Source organism: Cladophialophora carrionii (assembly GCF_000365165.1).
Source record: "Cladophialophora carrionii CBS 160.54 unplaced genomic scaffold supercont1.6, whole genome shotgun sequence".
In the NCBI taxonomy this organism is placed as follows: Eukaryota; Fungi; Ascomycota; class Eurotiomycetes; order Chaetothyriales; family Herpotrichiellaceae; genus Cladophialophora; species Cladophialophora carrionii.
The window spans coordinates 404,031-421,522 of record NW_008481831.1 but is presented as its reverse complement, the minus strand read 5'-3'; the positions used below and the strand labels follow the sequence as shown (position 1 = coordinate 421,522).

The following is a 17,492-nucleotide window of genomic DNA, read 5'->3' as shown; positions in this document are numbered from 1 at the left end:
TTGCCGGAACAGGCGTGAGGAATGCGGTGAGTGGCTTCAAGAACAGGATCCAGAGATCGTGCCGAAAGGGATTCCGAAGTGCTGGAGACTGACTGCTGCTGGTCGACGACGTTGTTGCCATGTTCAACGAGCTGCAGCACGAGCAGGAATTGAACTTGAACGCGTCGCGTGCCAGAAGCTTGTCCCATTCAGGTTAGAGCATAATAGCTGCTCCACGCTCTCACGTGATCGGTTGCATATGGCACTCGCGCCTGCTCGTCTCATTTCACTTGTCTTCTCTCCTCCTCCGTCCTTTATCCCAATAACACTGCTTCAAGAACTTCTTGTATCGCACGCACCAGCTGAAAAAGCGCCGAGTGCTCTCCGAGCTGATCACCTCTTCCAAATGACGCCGTTCTCGATGGCAGACCGATCACCACGTCGAGTCCCACAACCGATCAACTTCACTGTGCCTGGTAGATTTTGACCTGCGCACCGGGTGTCTACCTGCGCCGACGCTCACCCCTCTTGACCACACAGTACTGTCAGTCGTACCTATCTGCTTAAAACCGTATCTGGGGCCTATCATCTTGCTTCCGTGCAGACTTCAATTTGACTCTCACGCTCTGATTTTCCCAACTCCCTTTCTAATCTTCTCTCGTGCTCTCGGCGACGCACTTACCAGAGCGGACTTCCTCAGAGACTACTCCGATATTGTTGATGCGGAGCCCATCGTTGTGGGTCTGAAATGCATGGCATTGATCGATTCGACCTTGGCCTTTTCATCTTCTATCATTTTCGAGAAGGCTGGTAGTACCCTCGGACAAACAGTGCACAAGTTCGGTTCACGCCATGTCTTGCTTCCTACTTGAAGATCACCTCCAAACGAGCAGGTTTGCAGAAAACATCTCTCTCGAAGCCAATGGTGTAGACCATGGGGGCTTTCCACGCAACTTGACCATGCAAGCTGTTGCTGTACTTGCTGTTGTTCTTGTCGATTGGATTTCGTCCGCAGAATCATCAACCTCCATACGACGCCATAAGGCACAACCTGCTCAAAACTCTTCGATGTGCCGTCGATGACATTCGCAACCAAATTCGGCTGGGCAGCGATGCTGGAGCCCATGAGTCTACTACCCAATCCGAAGCAGCCAGACCCTGGCCAAGGTCCGCAGACTATTCCCGATGCAGGAATCAAGAATTCATCTGGGCGGTCTGGGACTCTCTCGAACCATTGCACAAGACTGACTTGCCTTCTTCACCCATATCTCGCTATTATCCTAACCCTTCAGCCAGCCGACCAACTCTCTGTCGAGCTCCTCCCAATTGCCCCATTCAAGAGGACTGTAGGCCGCTCAAGCAGCGCGACGTCCTGGCCCACACGGTGGCGGTGGCAGCATGGACCAAGCGGCTGAGCCTCGCCAGGTCGAACCCAAAGCCAAATTCATTCAACGAGACCCGACCTCTTCGCAGTACAACGGGAGGATCACTAAAGACGATGAGGCAATGCTTGCAGCCCTGCTCCCTACCCTACATTTCCAAGGTGTCAACAGAGAACAGATGCTTGTGGAATGCAACGCTGTCCTTGGGACGCCAATAACTTTTGCTCAGTTGGACCGTCAAAGGGCTAAGTTCAGGCTCCATAAATACCGAAGACAACGCCCTACGCTCCCATCTCAGACCCAGCGGTTCCATAACATAGCGCCCCAATCGTATGATGAGGAACACGTCGGCGGATTGGGGTCAGGAACGGAGTCAGAAACAATCGGTGTATGCTGTGCAAACCAGCTTCAGCACGTGGGCACATCAAACACTCTACAAATGGAAAATGCACCGCGTCTCACGAATACAGCAATGTTGGACGACCCCTACAACGACCATGGTGGTGCGGCTCCACAGCCAGGCCCCATAACAGATCTCATATTATCCAATGTTGGCACTTCACCGGACCTGGAAACCTGTCGAGCCTCGCTGTCGTTTCTGGGGAGTGACCCTGCTCTATTCAACACACATGTCCCAAAGCCATTGCAGTCTGACATGACCGATCACCGTTCTGCCGTCAGACCCCCGTCAAGGTTCAAGCTAATATGTAACCATCCTTTGCAGCGCAAGGTATTCATTTATCATATTCACTCAGAATCACTGATGCGGATCTATCTGGAGCAGCTTGGCAGCGGTGCTGCAGCGACGAACATCGCCCATGTGGCCCAGATCGCAACCCTGCTACATACAGTCAAAGCGTTTGACCAAGCGTTTGACCTCTTTTGTATGCTTTTTGCAAACTTCCACATCAACACGTCCATCCGTTACCGTCATTTACATATGACTTTCGCAGCAATAGCATGCGCTCAGAGCGCACAGAGCGATCTTCAGTTCCGAGTCGCATATGGCATGATTCAATGCGTTTATGGAGGTGTTGCCCCATTGACTCCAGTTGATTCCTTCTCGAGCAGAGTGAAGAGTACCTTGGCTGACCTGGGTCATCGTCTCGAAAGCGTCATCAGTGGTGGGACCAGGCGCTTGCAGCCAGGCATTCTCGAAGGAGTCATTTTTGGTGCCTTCGCTGTGCTTGGGTTCAGTCATTCAGTGACGCGCCACAACCCCCTGAGTAAGGAGTGGGACCCGCAGAGTGGTCCGGGAGACCTTCTACATGTTGCCTTCAGTGACGAATTTCTCGGAGACTGTTTCCTGGACGGTATGGAAATTGCGCTTTCAATTCTTGAAGAGCAGTTGGATGAGCTCGACGTCTTGACCAAAGATGCATGGAAGTTCCTCGATACGACGGCCACGAGCATCGCCAGGAGACTTGCTTGCACGGTTCTCAAAGCATATGCGCGACGAGGTGCCGCTAGAGCGGCGCGGGCCACGGAGCGATTTCCGGGCGGCCGGAATTTTCGTGTCCGGTGGACAATCGTCACTGTTGCTCTAGCACCATTTGTGCTTCTCAGCAAGACGGGCCGCGTCGGAAACATGGTCGAATTCATCGAGGCAGCGAGGCAGTATCAGCGCGGCATTCTGTCGAATCCGGCAAGACTAGACGAGCTTGGACGTTCCTGTCGGTTGCAATTGCTGCTTTTGGCTGTCGAGAGTCCTTACGATGCCCTAAGCCCCTCTCCGGACGAAGTGGTGGAGATCTGCGCATCCGTTGCCCGTGTCACGATCCCTAGTGATGATTTTGCTATGGATATGTCGCCCCCGAGGTTGGACAAAGCAATACCTTCACTAGAGGAGGAGTTTCTGCTCGGAATATGTCCGTCACAACACCAATATTCGCATGTTCCAATACCTCCCTCGAACTTGATCGACGCCAGCCTGTTGGAACAAGTGCCTGCGCCTTCCTCAAGTCTCCTTTCGCCCTTGAGCGAAGTTGCACTATCGGGAGTAATATGTGAACAGTCTTCAGTCCTTACCCCAGCGCTTGCCAGGACGTACACGCCGTCAAACAGTTCGAGTCTGCGATCTTTCCTCTCGACAGCCGAGCGTCTGCGAAGAAGGCGGACAAGATTCTCAGATGATGGCCTCTGGCAGGATGCCGTCTCTGAGTCAGGAACCTCCCACAGCAGCTGGAGATTCAGCTTCATGAGTAACGCTCCGCCTAGTACCTTTTCAACGCGCCGCAGTGTGCAGACGGTTCTATCGGACATCGAGATGACGGGGTGAGGACACCGACGACGATGGTATGAATTTCAGTGTGCATTACTTGGTGCATTCTGTCGCGGGATGCAGTTTCAACAGTATATCTGGGTCCTCTTTCCACTGCCTTCACCACAGGGATCCCCCTCGCTTGCCATATTTTTCACTTCCTTTGTCCACCATGGACCACCTGACTGGCTTGATGCCCAGGACCTTCAACCGCGCCAGCAGCTTCTGCGCGGGCCATGCGCACCAATTCCTCGATCTCTTCGGCCAAAGGATCCTTGTCCCCGTCATGTTGTTGATGGCGATGAGGAGCCCCACCGTGAGGTGAGAAGGGCATCATGCCTACAACGTCTTCGCCATGTGGTCCACGAGTACTGGCTTGTGCTTCCCGTTCCGATTTTTCCGCGATGGACATGTTGACGTCTTTGCCGGCGTTCCTGAGAGGGGTCAGGACCTGGATGATGGAACGTGCATATGGATATGCTGTACTTACGGACTGGAAGCGAGGATGTCTTGTTGATCTTGATCTTGGTTTTCTTCGTATTACTGGTGTTGTGCGTGGAAATATTCGTTCGTTGTGTTCGCAAGAGGATGGTCAGTGGAGAGGCTACTCAACCTTGATGCGCGGCCTGCAAGCAATATTTATAGATAGGTAGACAGCCGGGCGGACAGAACAAGGGACAGATGGCTAGCAAATGAGATCTATACTTCCAGGAGGTACCTTGCGCGTACGCCCCCGTCCCGTTCGTGGGTGCTCAGCTTCACCATTACCGGCTTCGGATATCACGATTTCAACTTTCAAGGACGCCATATCCCGCGGACCAAAGGTGGCCAGCTGAATACCCAGATTATAACTCCCGTGAGTGCCTTGCGCATGCACTTCTCAAGGATTGCATTGGGTGCTCAATTTCACCATTACCGGATACGGATATCACGGTTTCGGGGACACCCTACAGAGACGCCAGACGGACTCCCCGTATTCTTTCGTCCTTCCTTCCATCCACTCATGGAACGACAAGCCGACTCGGATCCTGCGTTGCCTGCCCAGCGACATATCGACCCGCCTACTGGACCTGCGTGCATGCGTTTCGAGCCAGTAGTCACCTCAAAAGCAAAGGCCAGCCAGGACAGACATACCCCAGTGCTGGGTAGGCCCGACAGTCCCTTACTAAGGAGACGAGAGTCATCGGCACCATTTCGTGCGAGTAGGCCAACAGGCGTCATTGACCCTCCCTTCCCACCTAGATAGCCCACTTCCACGGGTATTGACGAAAAACACCACCCCTACCGAGTACACGACAGCTATATTTGAAACGGTTCGTGACCGTGTACGGAGGCCTACTACAGTCTATCCTTGAATTCGTCAAATGAAATTTGGCGCAAACTAATGCGAGGTATAGACAGCGATGTTCTCTTTCGAAGCATTGGAAAGTTGGTTAACCTGTCTGCACCACGTTCCACGCCGATTGAGAGTTATCTCCTGTGCATTACTGTATACAGACGCTGCATAGACCGGCAGGGGGGACCATAAAGCGTGTTTCATTGGACGGCTTCAAGGAGAGACTGTAGTGCTCCGTAGACGTCGTCCTATAAGACAGGCTAAGCCAAGCCAACACGGCGGGGTAATCTGGTCAATACGGGTAGCTTCCTAGAAATGCGAAGTCGTTAATTCGTTACGATACGAAAGGTGCAAAGCAGAGCACAGTGCCGAACACGGCAGGGTGAGGGTTGAGGTGTCGGCGGCTTGGACGTGCATTAGGGGGGCGCCGCAGTTCATGGACTACTGGGTATGTACATACGGACCCACCTAAGCAACCCAACCTACGGACGCAGCAGCGAGAGTACGGAGTAGAGCAGGACTGATGCAAAGAAGGGCAGCCGAATCTGGGGAGATCAGCCTGACATCCTACTTGGTCGGAAACAGAGTCGCTTGGGTAGCATGGCGAGATAAAGATGGCATGGGATGGAAGGTTAGCTTGCATGCAGGTGGTTAGCATGGACTGGATGATGGGATGGATGATGGATGGAAGGTTAGCTTGACATACAGGTAGTTAGTATAGACCAGATGGTGGAATGGACGACAGGCTGGATGACAGACTGGACGACGGGCTGGATGACAGGCTGGACGACAGACTGGACGACGGGCTGGACGACGGGCTGGATGACAGACTGGATGGTGGGATGGATTATGCAGGTACCAATGTGCCGTACGTACCTACTCCAGTACGGAGTATGGCTGCCAGATCCACGCTTCCCTAAAGCGGCTAATTACCGCCCTCTACAAGCGACTTTCTTTCCTTTCACGCCGCACGCCTCCCGAGCGACCATAAAGCTCATTCACGATTCACCTTACAGTACCGCGTAGAAAATTTGCTTCTCTGCGCTGCGCTGCGCTGGACCAGACGAGGCTATGCTAGACGGGGCCACGAACTCAGCATCAAGAAATCCACCAGGATGCCACAAGGTGACAGATAACGTGGGAGACAGCCAGGATAGTCTACGTGCGTTCGTTCGTTCCTGCGTGTCGATTCCCGATTTCCGATCCAGGCGTGGTTCGAGACTCCTGCTGGATTCTAACAAAAAGCCCGAGTGCGCGCACCGTGGCGGGGAGGGGAGCAGAGCAAGGCAGGCAGGCAGGCAGGCAGGCAGGCAGGCAGGCAGGCAGGCAGGCAGGCAGCGCGATCGGCGTGCTACATATTACATTTCGTACTGTACAGTATTTGATTTCTCAGGTAGAACGAGAGGAACCTACCAGATATGTATACAGTATGTATTCTCTGGCCTGCACCGAGAAGCGAAGAGTATGGCGACGACAACGAGCAGGACGACGAAGAAGCACACCATCAAAGTGCAGTACATAGACTCGCAGAGGATAAAACGCCGCGCTAGCTGTGAGTGAGAGTGAGTGAGTGAGTGAATTGCGCGAATTGCGTGCATGTATCTCGCCGGCTGTCTAGTCTTCCGTTAGATACCTAGATCTGCTGGATCTGCCTGACCGTCGCACGGTTCAACCAGTTGTGCAGTGTATGTAAGCAATTGCTTGATCGCTGCGATATACATCTTCATGCTCCTCCTCGTACTCGTACTCGTACCCACTCGTCTCATACTGCGTGAAGAATGAAGACTCAAGAGTGAAGAGCACTCCGTACCCTTCTCCTTGATAGTGCTTGTAATGGTCTTTCTATCTTGCCTTGGACAAACTCCATCATCCACTCAAATCCTTCACTCATTCCTTCGTTCGCCCAGTCACTGCCTCGACTATCCTATCCTGTCCTATCCTGTTCTGTGCCCTCCCACCCCAGATGTCGCGCCCGCCCCTCAACACAATCGTTTCAACTCCTCTCCCCACCGCCTCACATCCTGGACACTCACCTTCTCAGCGTCAAGACCACCCTCCTTCAAGCAGGCCGCCAAATCCTCGTCCCCTAACTGGAGCAGAGCCTGCTCTAGCATCGCTCCATCGACGACACGAAACGGTTCATCCTTCTCGCTCACCTCCGTCCTCCATGCCCGGAATTTGCTCCACGGCATGTATCCCGGAGCTTGCACCCGGTTCGCCAACACGGACTGCAGTGTCAGGAGGATGTGCATGTACGGAGGATTGATCGTGCCGAGCATGTAGATACTGCCCTCGATGGTGGCGACGAATGCGCGCGGCGTAACGACCGATCCTTCTCGGGGGAGTCTTCGGATCTGCTCAGGGTCATTGGACAGTTTGGACCAGCTTTCCCGACTCGACCGGGGTGATGTTGACAGAGCGACGATCTTGTTGACCACCTCCCCGAGGCGGAACTCTCCCGTCACTTCTAGCCGGCGATTGTATCCCTGCGGGCCGGTTCCATCTTGAATCTGTCGAAGCGTGATCAGGTTGCCTTCCATATCTGCGACGACCCATTCATTTTCCTTGATGGCCGCGGTTGCCGAAGACCAGAGGGTGGCAAAGTGACGGGATGTTTCGACCAGGTTGTAGCCTGTTGCGGAATTCTTATCTTTGGTGTCGACTTGCAGGATGGACAGGGACTTCATGAGGTCCGCGACGGCAATGAGGGCCGGACTCGTCGATGTGGCAGGCGTGATAGCCAACGACAGAGGATTCGTCGACGTGCGATAGGTAGCGAGTTTTTGCAGTTGGAGCGAGTGGTCGCCGCGGCTTGAGGAGGGCACAAGCCCGTACAGGACGACCTGGAGAGGTTAGCAGGAAGACCTCGTGGTGGGAACTGTGCAGTCACCGTCTTGACCAGGCCAGCCACGATCTTACCCTCGCACATAGCCAAGCTACGGCAGGCACCTTTGACCTTGATCGAAGTGACTTCCCTGAGCGTCTTCTCCTTGTTGGCTTCGTAGATGAGAATCCGTCCCTTCAGAACGTCTTCGCCATGCTCGGCCTCCTCCAGGATACTCGTTCCCACGACGAACATCTCCCCATAAGCCCGTGAATCGTCTTCGTTGTCGAAAGAGCCGGTGGTGATGATACACTCGACCAGTTCCTTGTCCTGCAGTTCTATCGAGTGCAGTTCTCGGAAGCTCACTTCGTCCGCAAGCTTGATAGAGCTCAACAACACTTCCGCACCATCTTCAATGGTCCGACGGACGCATCCCATGGCGAAAACGCGGGCATCGGGTGCATACGTGAGACATCGCACCGTCTCGCCGATCGGCAGGGTCTGAAGTTGCGCTGTCCTCTCCTTGCCGATGAGAGCCAGCTTCAGCTCATTGGGAGTCGCAATCGCGATGGCGTCCGGATACGCCTCCGAGTTGAAACTGCAGACACGTGAGGCGTTGTCGGAATTGACTGCTGAATAGATGATTCGTCCCTCGGATGAGTAGATCAACGACGGCTGCTCACACGAAGCGAAGATGTTCGAAAGGTTTGCGTGGCTGCCCTTGGGTAGCTGTTTGAAGAAAACGGGCTCTGTACCAAGCAGCACCTTGTCCGTGCATGACAGCGTGTTCTTGGTGGAGTCGAATGAGTACGAGACGACCGTGCCGTCAGCCATGGCAACTAACAAAGTCGGCGGAGAGTCAGGCAGGAGGTTGGCGACTAAGACCGATCTCGGGATATCAGTCCCAGGTGTGCCTAGAGACTCGGTCCGGAGCACTTCGAGGGTACATAGGTCGAGAATTGCGAGCGATGCAGTCTGCCAAAATGACACAATACATACGTTGCTCTGGGGTTCTGGGACGGTCACACTCGAGATCTGCGAGTCGGCTTGGAACGTCTTCGAAATGGCAGGGTTGGCATCGTTTGTCGCTGTGTGGTAGACGTGCAGTGTGTGACCGCCTTCGACGACCACCAGATGCACCGAGTTTGCGCTTGCGGCTGTCAACTTGGCTCCTGTGTCCCGCGGCTTCCACTCGAGGGTAAGCATACTTGACTCGAGGTCCGTAATCCTCAGCCCGGTCTCATAAACCTGCATCAGCTTGCGCCCCGGGAGATTTGCGGCGTGTAGGGTTGGCTGTGACAACTCGAGATGGTGAAAGCTGTCCACTTCTTCCACCGACGCTTCTTGGTCGAACATGAATACCCGCGTCTCATTGACGAATGAAACGAGGAGAGTGTCTTGGATGTCGCCCTGGCCGGTCGAACTCACCGCCCAAAGGTCGGTGATGTGGGCTATCTCGCCAATGGTGCCAATCTCTTCCAGGCCGACGCCGCTACGAACACTTCGAATGGTGCCGTCTTGCCATGCGCCCGAAGCCGCCACTATTCTGGCTTGTCCAGACGAGAACTCCGGAGCGGCACCACCCTGTGCGCCTCGACCCAGATCCATGATCGTGAAGTCGAGAACGGGCGCGATGTTGGGGAATGTTTGGACGATGCGGACACCTTCCTCTTCGATGTGGACCACCTGCGAGTCGCCTGAATGCGAACCGACAAAGACGTAGCCCTCCTCGAGATAGACCAAGCACGACGCTTTGGATGCCACTCCGACAGGGTCGAGCCTCCACGATACAACCTCGGAAAAGCTGGTTTCAATCATCAAGAAGAATAGCTTGCCGTAGTCGTCTGCCAGGAGCCATCGGTGCTCGTCGATCTTGGTCCAGCATGTCCAAATGGTGGACTGGTCATCCAAAGGCTGAGTGATGACATTGGTGAGATCGCGGTCAACATAGCGGATGGCGTGGTCGCCTAACACGAGAAAGCCGCTGTAGGGTACCGAGACTGGAATGAGATGGCTGACTCCCTTGTCGAGCTGATCGCCTTTCAGCTCGGCCACTCGTTCCAGTTCTGCAGAAGCCTGCTCTCCGCCGGCTCGATATTTCAGTTCCCGCAGCACCAATTGGGGATTCTCCAGGTTGTCTTCCCACAGAATGGCGAGCTTTGGATTGTCTTTGGAGTCCGGGCTCGTCTCCAGGAAAGCTGACGATCGTGTCAACAGTTCCTCAACTCTGACCTGCACCGGCTCACCCAATGCGCCGGCCTGAGTCTTGGTATTGCTCTCTCTTCTCGCCCGCTTGTTCGAGGGCTGAACGAAGGGCAGGACCGACACCACTCCATCGTACAATTCGAGGCTCATGAAGCGCCGCGTAGGATCGACGTGGCATCTATCCGCCTCCTGTGAGCTGCGTAGCACTTTATCTGCGAGATCGACATAGCTCTGCTCCGTCTGCAGTTGTGCCGTGCTTGCATTCCATGAACATGTGAAATACTGGTAACGGTCGGTGCCGACAAAGAGGAGGTCGGTCTTGGAGGCAGCGGGGCGGATCTTCTCGAGGATAGTAATGTAGCCATAGACAGTCTTGGTGTGCAAAAGCGTCAGACCTTCGGGTCCTTGCTCGTAGAGGTGGAGTTGGCTCGCTTTCCTACATGACCGGGTCAGTACTGCAACGACGCTGCGCCGAGTCTGAGGAGTTGCTCACGCGACAATGAGAGTGTCCACACCCGGTTCGAGAAAGTTCAGCTTGATAGCGAGCCGGACACCGCTCGGAGGGTGGACGGCGCCGACATAGGACATGGTGATGGTGACTGTGACGGGGACAGTCGCTCACTCTGATGGAGGGGTAGAGCACTCGCAGCTCATGGCGAATCCCTCCGCAGGCGTGGCATTGACATCTACTGTCAGATGCGTACGTGCAAGACAGATGGTATCTGGCGCAGTGAGGGAGATTGAAAGTGGCTTGGAACAGATTATGGCCGGATGATGACCAGTTCATGAACTTTACATTCCGTGAATATGCAGCCGCGAGCCTCGTCGATGTGTACAATATGGCGCAAGGAACATATCATCCGCCAGCCGCGAGTTGCCTCTTCGCGCTCGCCCCGGTCCCAACAGCAAAGACGAGTTACAGTATGGAGTGTCTCGTGCTGATGTCAAGTATTGTCACATATTCGCGGTTGCTTGCGTACACGTCGCAGCCTACGGCGTCGTTGGGCTGGTTCCAGCTATCACGTCAATGCCCCCGGCGCCGTGCTTGCTGCCTGCAGTTCTGTGGTCCTGACCGAGAATCCATGAGTCCTGATGGTGGTCCTCCCATGGATGGTGCTGTACAAAAGAAGTCCTCTAAACCCACTCACGCCGCCGCCGGTGCAGCCTTGTCAATGCACATCCACCACCACTCGGCTGTCTGATATCCCCGTGTCCTCTCATTCACCTTCACAAACCCACCCCTCTCAGCCCACCCAAGGATCATCTCCACTTCCGCCATCTCCGGCGCATTCCCAAAAGCTCTGGAAACATGCCTTGCTGATATCCCAGGCATTTGGGCTACCAAGCCCATCACCCCTGCGAGGAAAATCTCCCACATCTGCATATTCACATTGCCGTGGATATCCAACCAAGGTGGAATTGCTCTTCTCTCTCCATCAGCCTCACCTGTAGGGATGGGTATTCTCCTCCCGCGGACCACCGGATCACCAAGGACATATTTCTTTGTAGGGCGGAGTTCAACTCCAAATCCCAAGGCTTGCTTGTCCATATCTCTCGTCCGATATCCCACCTTGTCATGATCAATGCCATACCTGGCACGGGGCACGTCCGGGCCTGGGCGTATTTCTATTTGCCCCTGTGCCAGGAGATTCAGCACCGCGAACATGTCCGTGGCCGGGAGCGCTTCATGTTTCTCCAGCATGACCGCGCCCCCCACTGCAAACGCAGAGTCCAAAATCTCACGCTTGAACTCGATTGCCCCATGGAGCATCTCTGGCGAAACCAGCCCAAGCGCCTCAAAGCGGCTCAGGAATCCAGGATGAGCTTCCCAGGCGCGCATGCCGCTTGGGTCACGGGAGCTGACTTGACGTCTCTGTGGTATTCGCTGGACGATTTTTGCATCTTCGAGAAGTCTCAACGCCTGTCCGAGAAGACGTTCACAGGCCATAGGAGTTGAGGACAGGGTTGATAGCTTAGCGTGAGCGAGAGAGGGATTGAATGTCGAAGAAGGGCAAAGGACCGCAGACAGGACCCAGGTTTTGGCGACGTGGAGATCTGCGTTGTTGCCGAGCTGCGTTTCGCAAGGCGGATGACAGTGGAGGAAAGCTGACCGAGTTAAGGACGTGTAGTCTACACCGAAAATTGAGGATCTGCCAATTTCGTCTCTAGCTGGGGCTGAGGGGCGTGATGCCGAACTGTAGTACTGCATGGGTTCATCGAACATTAGACCATAATCGTTCAAGAAATCGTCCCGCTTTTCAGGAAGTTCGAGTTCCGTGAACTCTGCAATGTGCTTCACGCCAGAGTTGTCCAGGTTCTTGAGGCCCCATTCGACGACGGCGGACCAGTCTGTGGCATTGAGATGCTCCAGATCGACGGACGGAGCCTTGCCCGACTCTAGGGCTTCGATATACTTGCATTGGAATTCTTCAGCAAGAGCCTGAATGAATGGACTGCGCCTGCTTGATAGAGTTTCCCAGCTAGACCTGATGAAAATTTCTTTGCTTTTGGGAAATAGCGTCATCACAATCGACCAGTCGATGGTGCCTTCAGTTCCGCCGGCGAGTGCGCGGACGACGACAACGGCCACGGTAATCCGCTGGATTCGGTCTTCTGACATGTCCTGAGTCCATCTCTCGCCTCGAGTGAGCCGCCGAGCGGCAGCGGCAAGGCCTGAGAGAGTCTTGCGCTTCAGAGCGCTGGCGGCAGATGCCTTCTTCGAAGCCTCCAGCGCTTTCCTGCGTCGCGTTGTTGCGGGTTCTAGTGCAGCATCCAGTTCGGAGTCAAAGAAGACGTTGTCCTCGGTCATCTTTCGTTTGGGGACTCGACTGGTCCGTCGGGGACCACGAGGCGGTTGAGTAGCGTCCGGAGGCGGTGGAGGCGGCATTGTTTGCAGGGCCAAAGCATCTAACCCGGCAATCCGAGAAGCTGTTTCAGGCGAAGCACGCAAGGCATCCACGAATAGCGGCAATGATACTGCAGGCGGATGTGCACTTTGCAGTTCCCTGCCACCCTCGTCGAAGTGGACAAGGGCTTCGAAGTTCACCTTCGCAGGAATATCTGCTTCAGTGTAGAACGCTTCCGGGATGACGTGGTTGATGAAGCCGTATTGAGATCTCGTCGCAGTCGCAGACTCTGGTTGCTGTTCTTCCCAGGCACGGACACCTTCAACCTCACATGCAAAGCGTTCCCAATTTCGACCCAAACTCTCTGATACAAATTGTCCAAAGTCAAGTTTCAGACCGGGAAGCTGTAGAATGTCATCCAGTGACGAAGGGAAGTTCCTCCAGAGAAGGTATTTACTAGGCAACTGGGATCCTCCGTTCCCTGTCTTCTTTCGACGTGTCTTTACTTTCACACTCTTCGGCCTCCAAGGGTTTCTGTACGAGGCATCGGACAGCAAGGCCATGACCGGGCATGTGGTTCGCCAGGTATGGAGCTGATAAGCGGGGTGTGAGCCAAGAGAGGGTACTTTCAGTGTCAGGAAGCCTGTTGCAGCAGTCGCTGGTGTTGGTTCAAGTGGTGGCTTCGATTGATCCATAGTGCGTGCATCAAACACAGAAGCAACAAGCGTTGGATCCGTTGCGGCGGAAGAAGCTCGTCGTTGTCGCTTGGCTGGCCTCTCCTCGGTGTCGATTGAAGGTGTCCGCAGTCTCCTGGCTGCAGGCGCTTGCACCTCATCGTCGAGTTCGCGGCCTCTGCTTGGGGCATTCTTATTGAAAAGAGGTGGACGGTTTCCCTCTGCAATCCATTCCAGTGGGATGTAATCAACAGGATGGGCGTCTTTGATTGACTGCTTGACATCTTCAACTAATTGAGACTCGGGGTGGATACTCGGCAGGAAGATGACTGAACCTTTGACCATCGTGGTGGACTTGCCTGGGAAGTTGAATGTAACTGACCTCAATTTGCCCAACTCACAGAGTGACTTGATTGCCGCCTTCATGGTCTTAAGCAAAGGCCTGTCCTCCTCGCCAGCTTCCTGCCATCGGGCGACTGAGATACGCCTCAACGTGATAGGATCATTCGGTACAGCTCCAGCCGTCATCTTAACGAGCTCCAGTGCGATCTTGCGGCACAAACCAAGGGCCCCGCTGTTACGTTTTTGTTTTGTTGGTATCTGTGATACCTCAGCTATAGGATTTTCACCTGTGTCCTTTCGCGAGCTTGGCGTGGATAAGTTGGTGGGAGTCGCCGAGAGAGGTCGAGTCCCAGAGGCGTTACTGTGAACCTGTACTTCTGCAGGTTCGTCAGGGAGCGGGGCCTCCAAAGAAGGAATTGGTGAAGTAGCAGCTGCCACGATGCCGGTCGGAGATACGAGGCTGTTTTCGGGGACATCCATGTCGTCCATGACCTGCTCGATAGTAGAGCCTTCGGAGGGCATTGATCTTGTCTCAGGGGACTGGCGTATGTTCCTAAGTTGCCCACTCTCCAACGTCTGGCTGGCTTTTTCTGTTAGCTTACGCTTTCGGGATGATCTAACAGGGGATCTCTGAACACTTCTGGCTTTCGGCGTGGTTGGCAATTCCGGAGTGCTGTTCTTGTCGGGTATGCTACCATTGTGACCAGCGCTGTTCTGGTTCTGTTCGCCGGAGATAGTCTCAACCGCAGCGACAGGCGGGGAAGCTCTTTCTCCAGCATTATGGTGCTCCTGTAGAAGGTCTCGCTGTTCACTCGCTGAGTTCTTCGTTGAGTCGACTGGGACATCGGGTCGGATAGGGTTTTCGACAACACAGGAAAGCCTTGCTGCCTCCGCTGCATTATCATGGAATATACCCAAGCGTGGCCCTGGCGTCTTCTGCTTGGGCGTTCCGCCAGACTTCGCCCCCGTGTCATGCTTCGGGTTGATTGGTGGGCGTGGAGGACGACGTGCCTGGACTGCTAGTCTCGGGTAGTATCGCCGGTACGCGAAGCTGTGTGATGCGCTGGATGGCCAGTGTTGCCACGGATGAACCTCGTTTCTGTCAAAAAGATCAAGCGAGGCCAGGCGTGGTGTTTTGACAATCATAACACGAGAAAGTTTTCCAAAATTGTCCCAACGCAAGCCGGTCGGAGACATATAGACGCCTTCCGACGAGCGATCGAGGATGGCTCTTGTCGAAGTGATCCAATCCTCGCCTATCTCATCTGCACTGAGAGGGACCGGCAATTTGGCGTCCAGAGCTTTCACCAATGTCTGATCGAAGTCCGCAGGACGAGCGGCGTACAACGCTTTGGCAACTGGATCTCTCATATTTCCCCTCTTTACAGTGCCCCTGCCGTGGCCGGCACCGAGTCTAGCCTGCTTGAATTGCAGACGCCAGAATTTTTCTGTACCTCGCATGTACTTGCGAGGACGGCCGAGAGGGGTTTCAACATTCTCATTGGTAACTGTCTTCCGATTTGAGGGCGCTTGAGATCTTGCTTTTCGATGAGATGGTCGATCCGAGGTGTGAGGCAAGGCCGGCAGCTCATCGCGCATGTCTAGGGCAAGTTGTGTTCCCCTCTTAGCGATGACTAACTCTCCTCTTCGTGGTGCGACGTCTCCTGCCGCAGCCGCTCGGACAAGGCTCGAGAAGGTCGTCTCGCCTCCCTTGACCTGGAGCGGCAACAAGTTCTGCACAGGAAAGCCAAACTCGTCGACGCCGGAGGATTGTTCAACCGCACCATCCTCCTGGGTGTTGGACTCGTCTTGCCTCGAAGATTTGAGTGCCTGCTTAGCACCTGGAATTGCCGTTATGTTAATGCCTGTCTCTGCGGCATGCTGCTTGAACTCGTTCCATGAGTAGTGTACCCATCTTGTAATACCGTCCTCTGTTACAGCGTGACGTATAATAGCAAGGTGCCGAAGATGTGGCGGTTGGACAACTAATGACTCGCACGAGACACGGTGGAGGAGGGCTTCCAGCTGACGGCGCACAAAATCGCCTGTGATCATACGCCGCGCATCCTGTTGTTCTGGTCAGCATCATGGAAAGCAGACTGATCAATTACATACGTAATTAGAGAGACCATGTCTACCAGCGGATTGAACTGCTTCCACCAGTATGTTAGACATCAAGCGGTCCGGGTTCCATGCTGCAGATTTAGGCGGCGGTTGCAAGGACTCTTCACCCTCAGCAGCTGCCGGAGATTCTGCAAGGTTGGTGTAAGGAAGACATTCTAGGTCTGCTCCAGTAGCCAATTCTTCGAGCGTCTGGTCCAATGACAAATGCTCGGTGTCGAAATTCTCAACATCTTCCGGCCCGGCATGGCGCAGAAGCTGCACAAAATGCTGCAAGTCACCAGAGGTCGCAGACGGGCCGACTGCTGTTCGCACCCGCTTGACCAATTTGAGCTTTTCGAGCCGTCGAATGATTTTCTGAAGCACGGCCGACTTGGCCGAGGACTGGAGATTCAATTCCTCTGCCAGCCTGCTTTGAGGCAGAAGAGTGTGGCTTGTCAGGATGTCAAAGATTCTCCGGACGACGTGTCGCAACTTGGTTCCCTGGCGTTGGGATAAGTCGGCGTCCACTGCAGGGGATTTCGCAAACTTCTTCAACGTCAAACGACTGGTCCGGTTGCCTCTGTAGAAGACGGCTTCCTTGACTATGTAGCCCTTGCTGTGCAACGCATCAGTTCGCTTCGGTACAGAGCGCTTGTCCTGTCCAGATAATCTGATAAGTTCTCCCTGAAGGATCCCGTCGGATCTTGTCGCCGTGATGTATGTCAGCAGCTCGAACTCCAGAGGCGGAACCCTTCTGGGATCTGGAGCATGTCCACATATTGCCTGGTAGAGTCGTTCTTCCTTGAGACGGACTCGTGGACCTTCAGTAGGCTGCGTTCTCCGGGTCTTCGGTTGCTCCTCAATTGCAGCGCTGACATGGCGTGAATCACCTGGACTGGGCTCACCCCCAGCCGGAGGCTTGCTGCCTATACGACTGTAGTCGACGTATCCTGGAAACTCTGACTCGACCTGAGCCAACGGAGTCTTGTTGTAGCGCCCATTGTCCCCGATCAACACGTCGGGGTGTCGACCTAGCCATAACCAGACCTTTGAAAGGAGTGCTCGGTCGACGGTGACCTGTCGGTTTGTGCTTGTTGACCCCGAAGCCGAGTCCGATCCCAGCTCGTCCGCAGGATCCGCATAGAAAGTAGAAATCGACGTCGCAATTTCATTGATCGTCAATCCTACCAGGATGGAATAGAATTAGCTCTGTTGTACTCGTCACGGAAGAGATGCATAGCGGTGGGGCAACGGCGCTCGTGCTACCGAGGCGAGGCCATCGACGCGCAAATCTGAGTGATGTTCGTACCTTGGAATTGCGCTGCGATCTCGCCAACCAGGAATTCGATCAGGGTGTCGAGGTTCTTCGCCATCGCTTCTGCGCCATTTCCGATCGTAGCGATAAGCAGTGACTGCGATGGGATCAGCCTGAGCTCCAGTTCGAGTCTGGTTGAGGACTTTTTGATACTAAGAGTCACAGAGACTGGCGCTGTGGCCTTGGCGGCTGTTCACTTGCAATTCACTTCTGATTGGTTGGAAGT

The 17,492-nt window shown here is 54.5% G+C and overlaps 3 protein-coding genes across 3 annotated transcripts; 1 reads left to right on the top strand and 2 right to left on the bottom strand.

Moving 5' to 3' along the window:
* Nucleotides 1-1,377: 1,377 nt before the first annotated feature.
* On the top strand, nucleotides 1,378-3,639 carry G647_07104 (uncharacterized protein; the record flags this gene model as incomplete). The annotated part of the gene is made up of 1 exon (XM_008731421.1): nucleotides 1,378-3,639. One exon carries the CDS (start codon nucleotides 1,378-1,380, stop codon nucleotides 3,637-3,639), a length of 2,262 nt encoding a protein of 753 aa, XP_008729643.1.
* Nucleotides 3,640-6,936: 3,297 nt separating this feature from the next.
* Nucleotides 6,937-10,574, bottom strand: G647_07103 (uncharacterized protein; the record flags this gene model as incomplete). Its single annotated transcript, XM_008731420.1, has 4 exons — nucleotides 6,937-7,289; nucleotides 7,353-7,800; nucleotides 7,848-10,422; nucleotides 10,480-10,574. The coding sequence occupies 4 exons, from the start codon at nucleotides 10,572-10,574 to the stop codon at nucleotides 6,937-6,939; spliced, it is 3,471 nt and encodes a 1,156-aa protein (XP_008729642.1).
* A 556-nt stretch (nucleotides 10,575-11,130) lies between these two features.
* Nucleotides 11,131-17,324, bottom strand: G647_07102 (uncharacterized protein; the record flags this gene model as incomplete). Its single annotated transcript, XM_008731419.1, has 3 exons — nucleotides 11,131-15,915; nucleotides 15,964-17,135; nucleotides 17,261-17,324. The coding sequence occupies 3 exons, from the start codon at nucleotides 17,322-17,324 to the stop codon at nucleotides 11,131-11,133; spliced, it is 6,021 nt and encodes a 2,006-aa protein (XP_008729641.1).
* Between the last annotated feature and the right edge of the window lie 168 nt (nucleotides 17,325-17,492).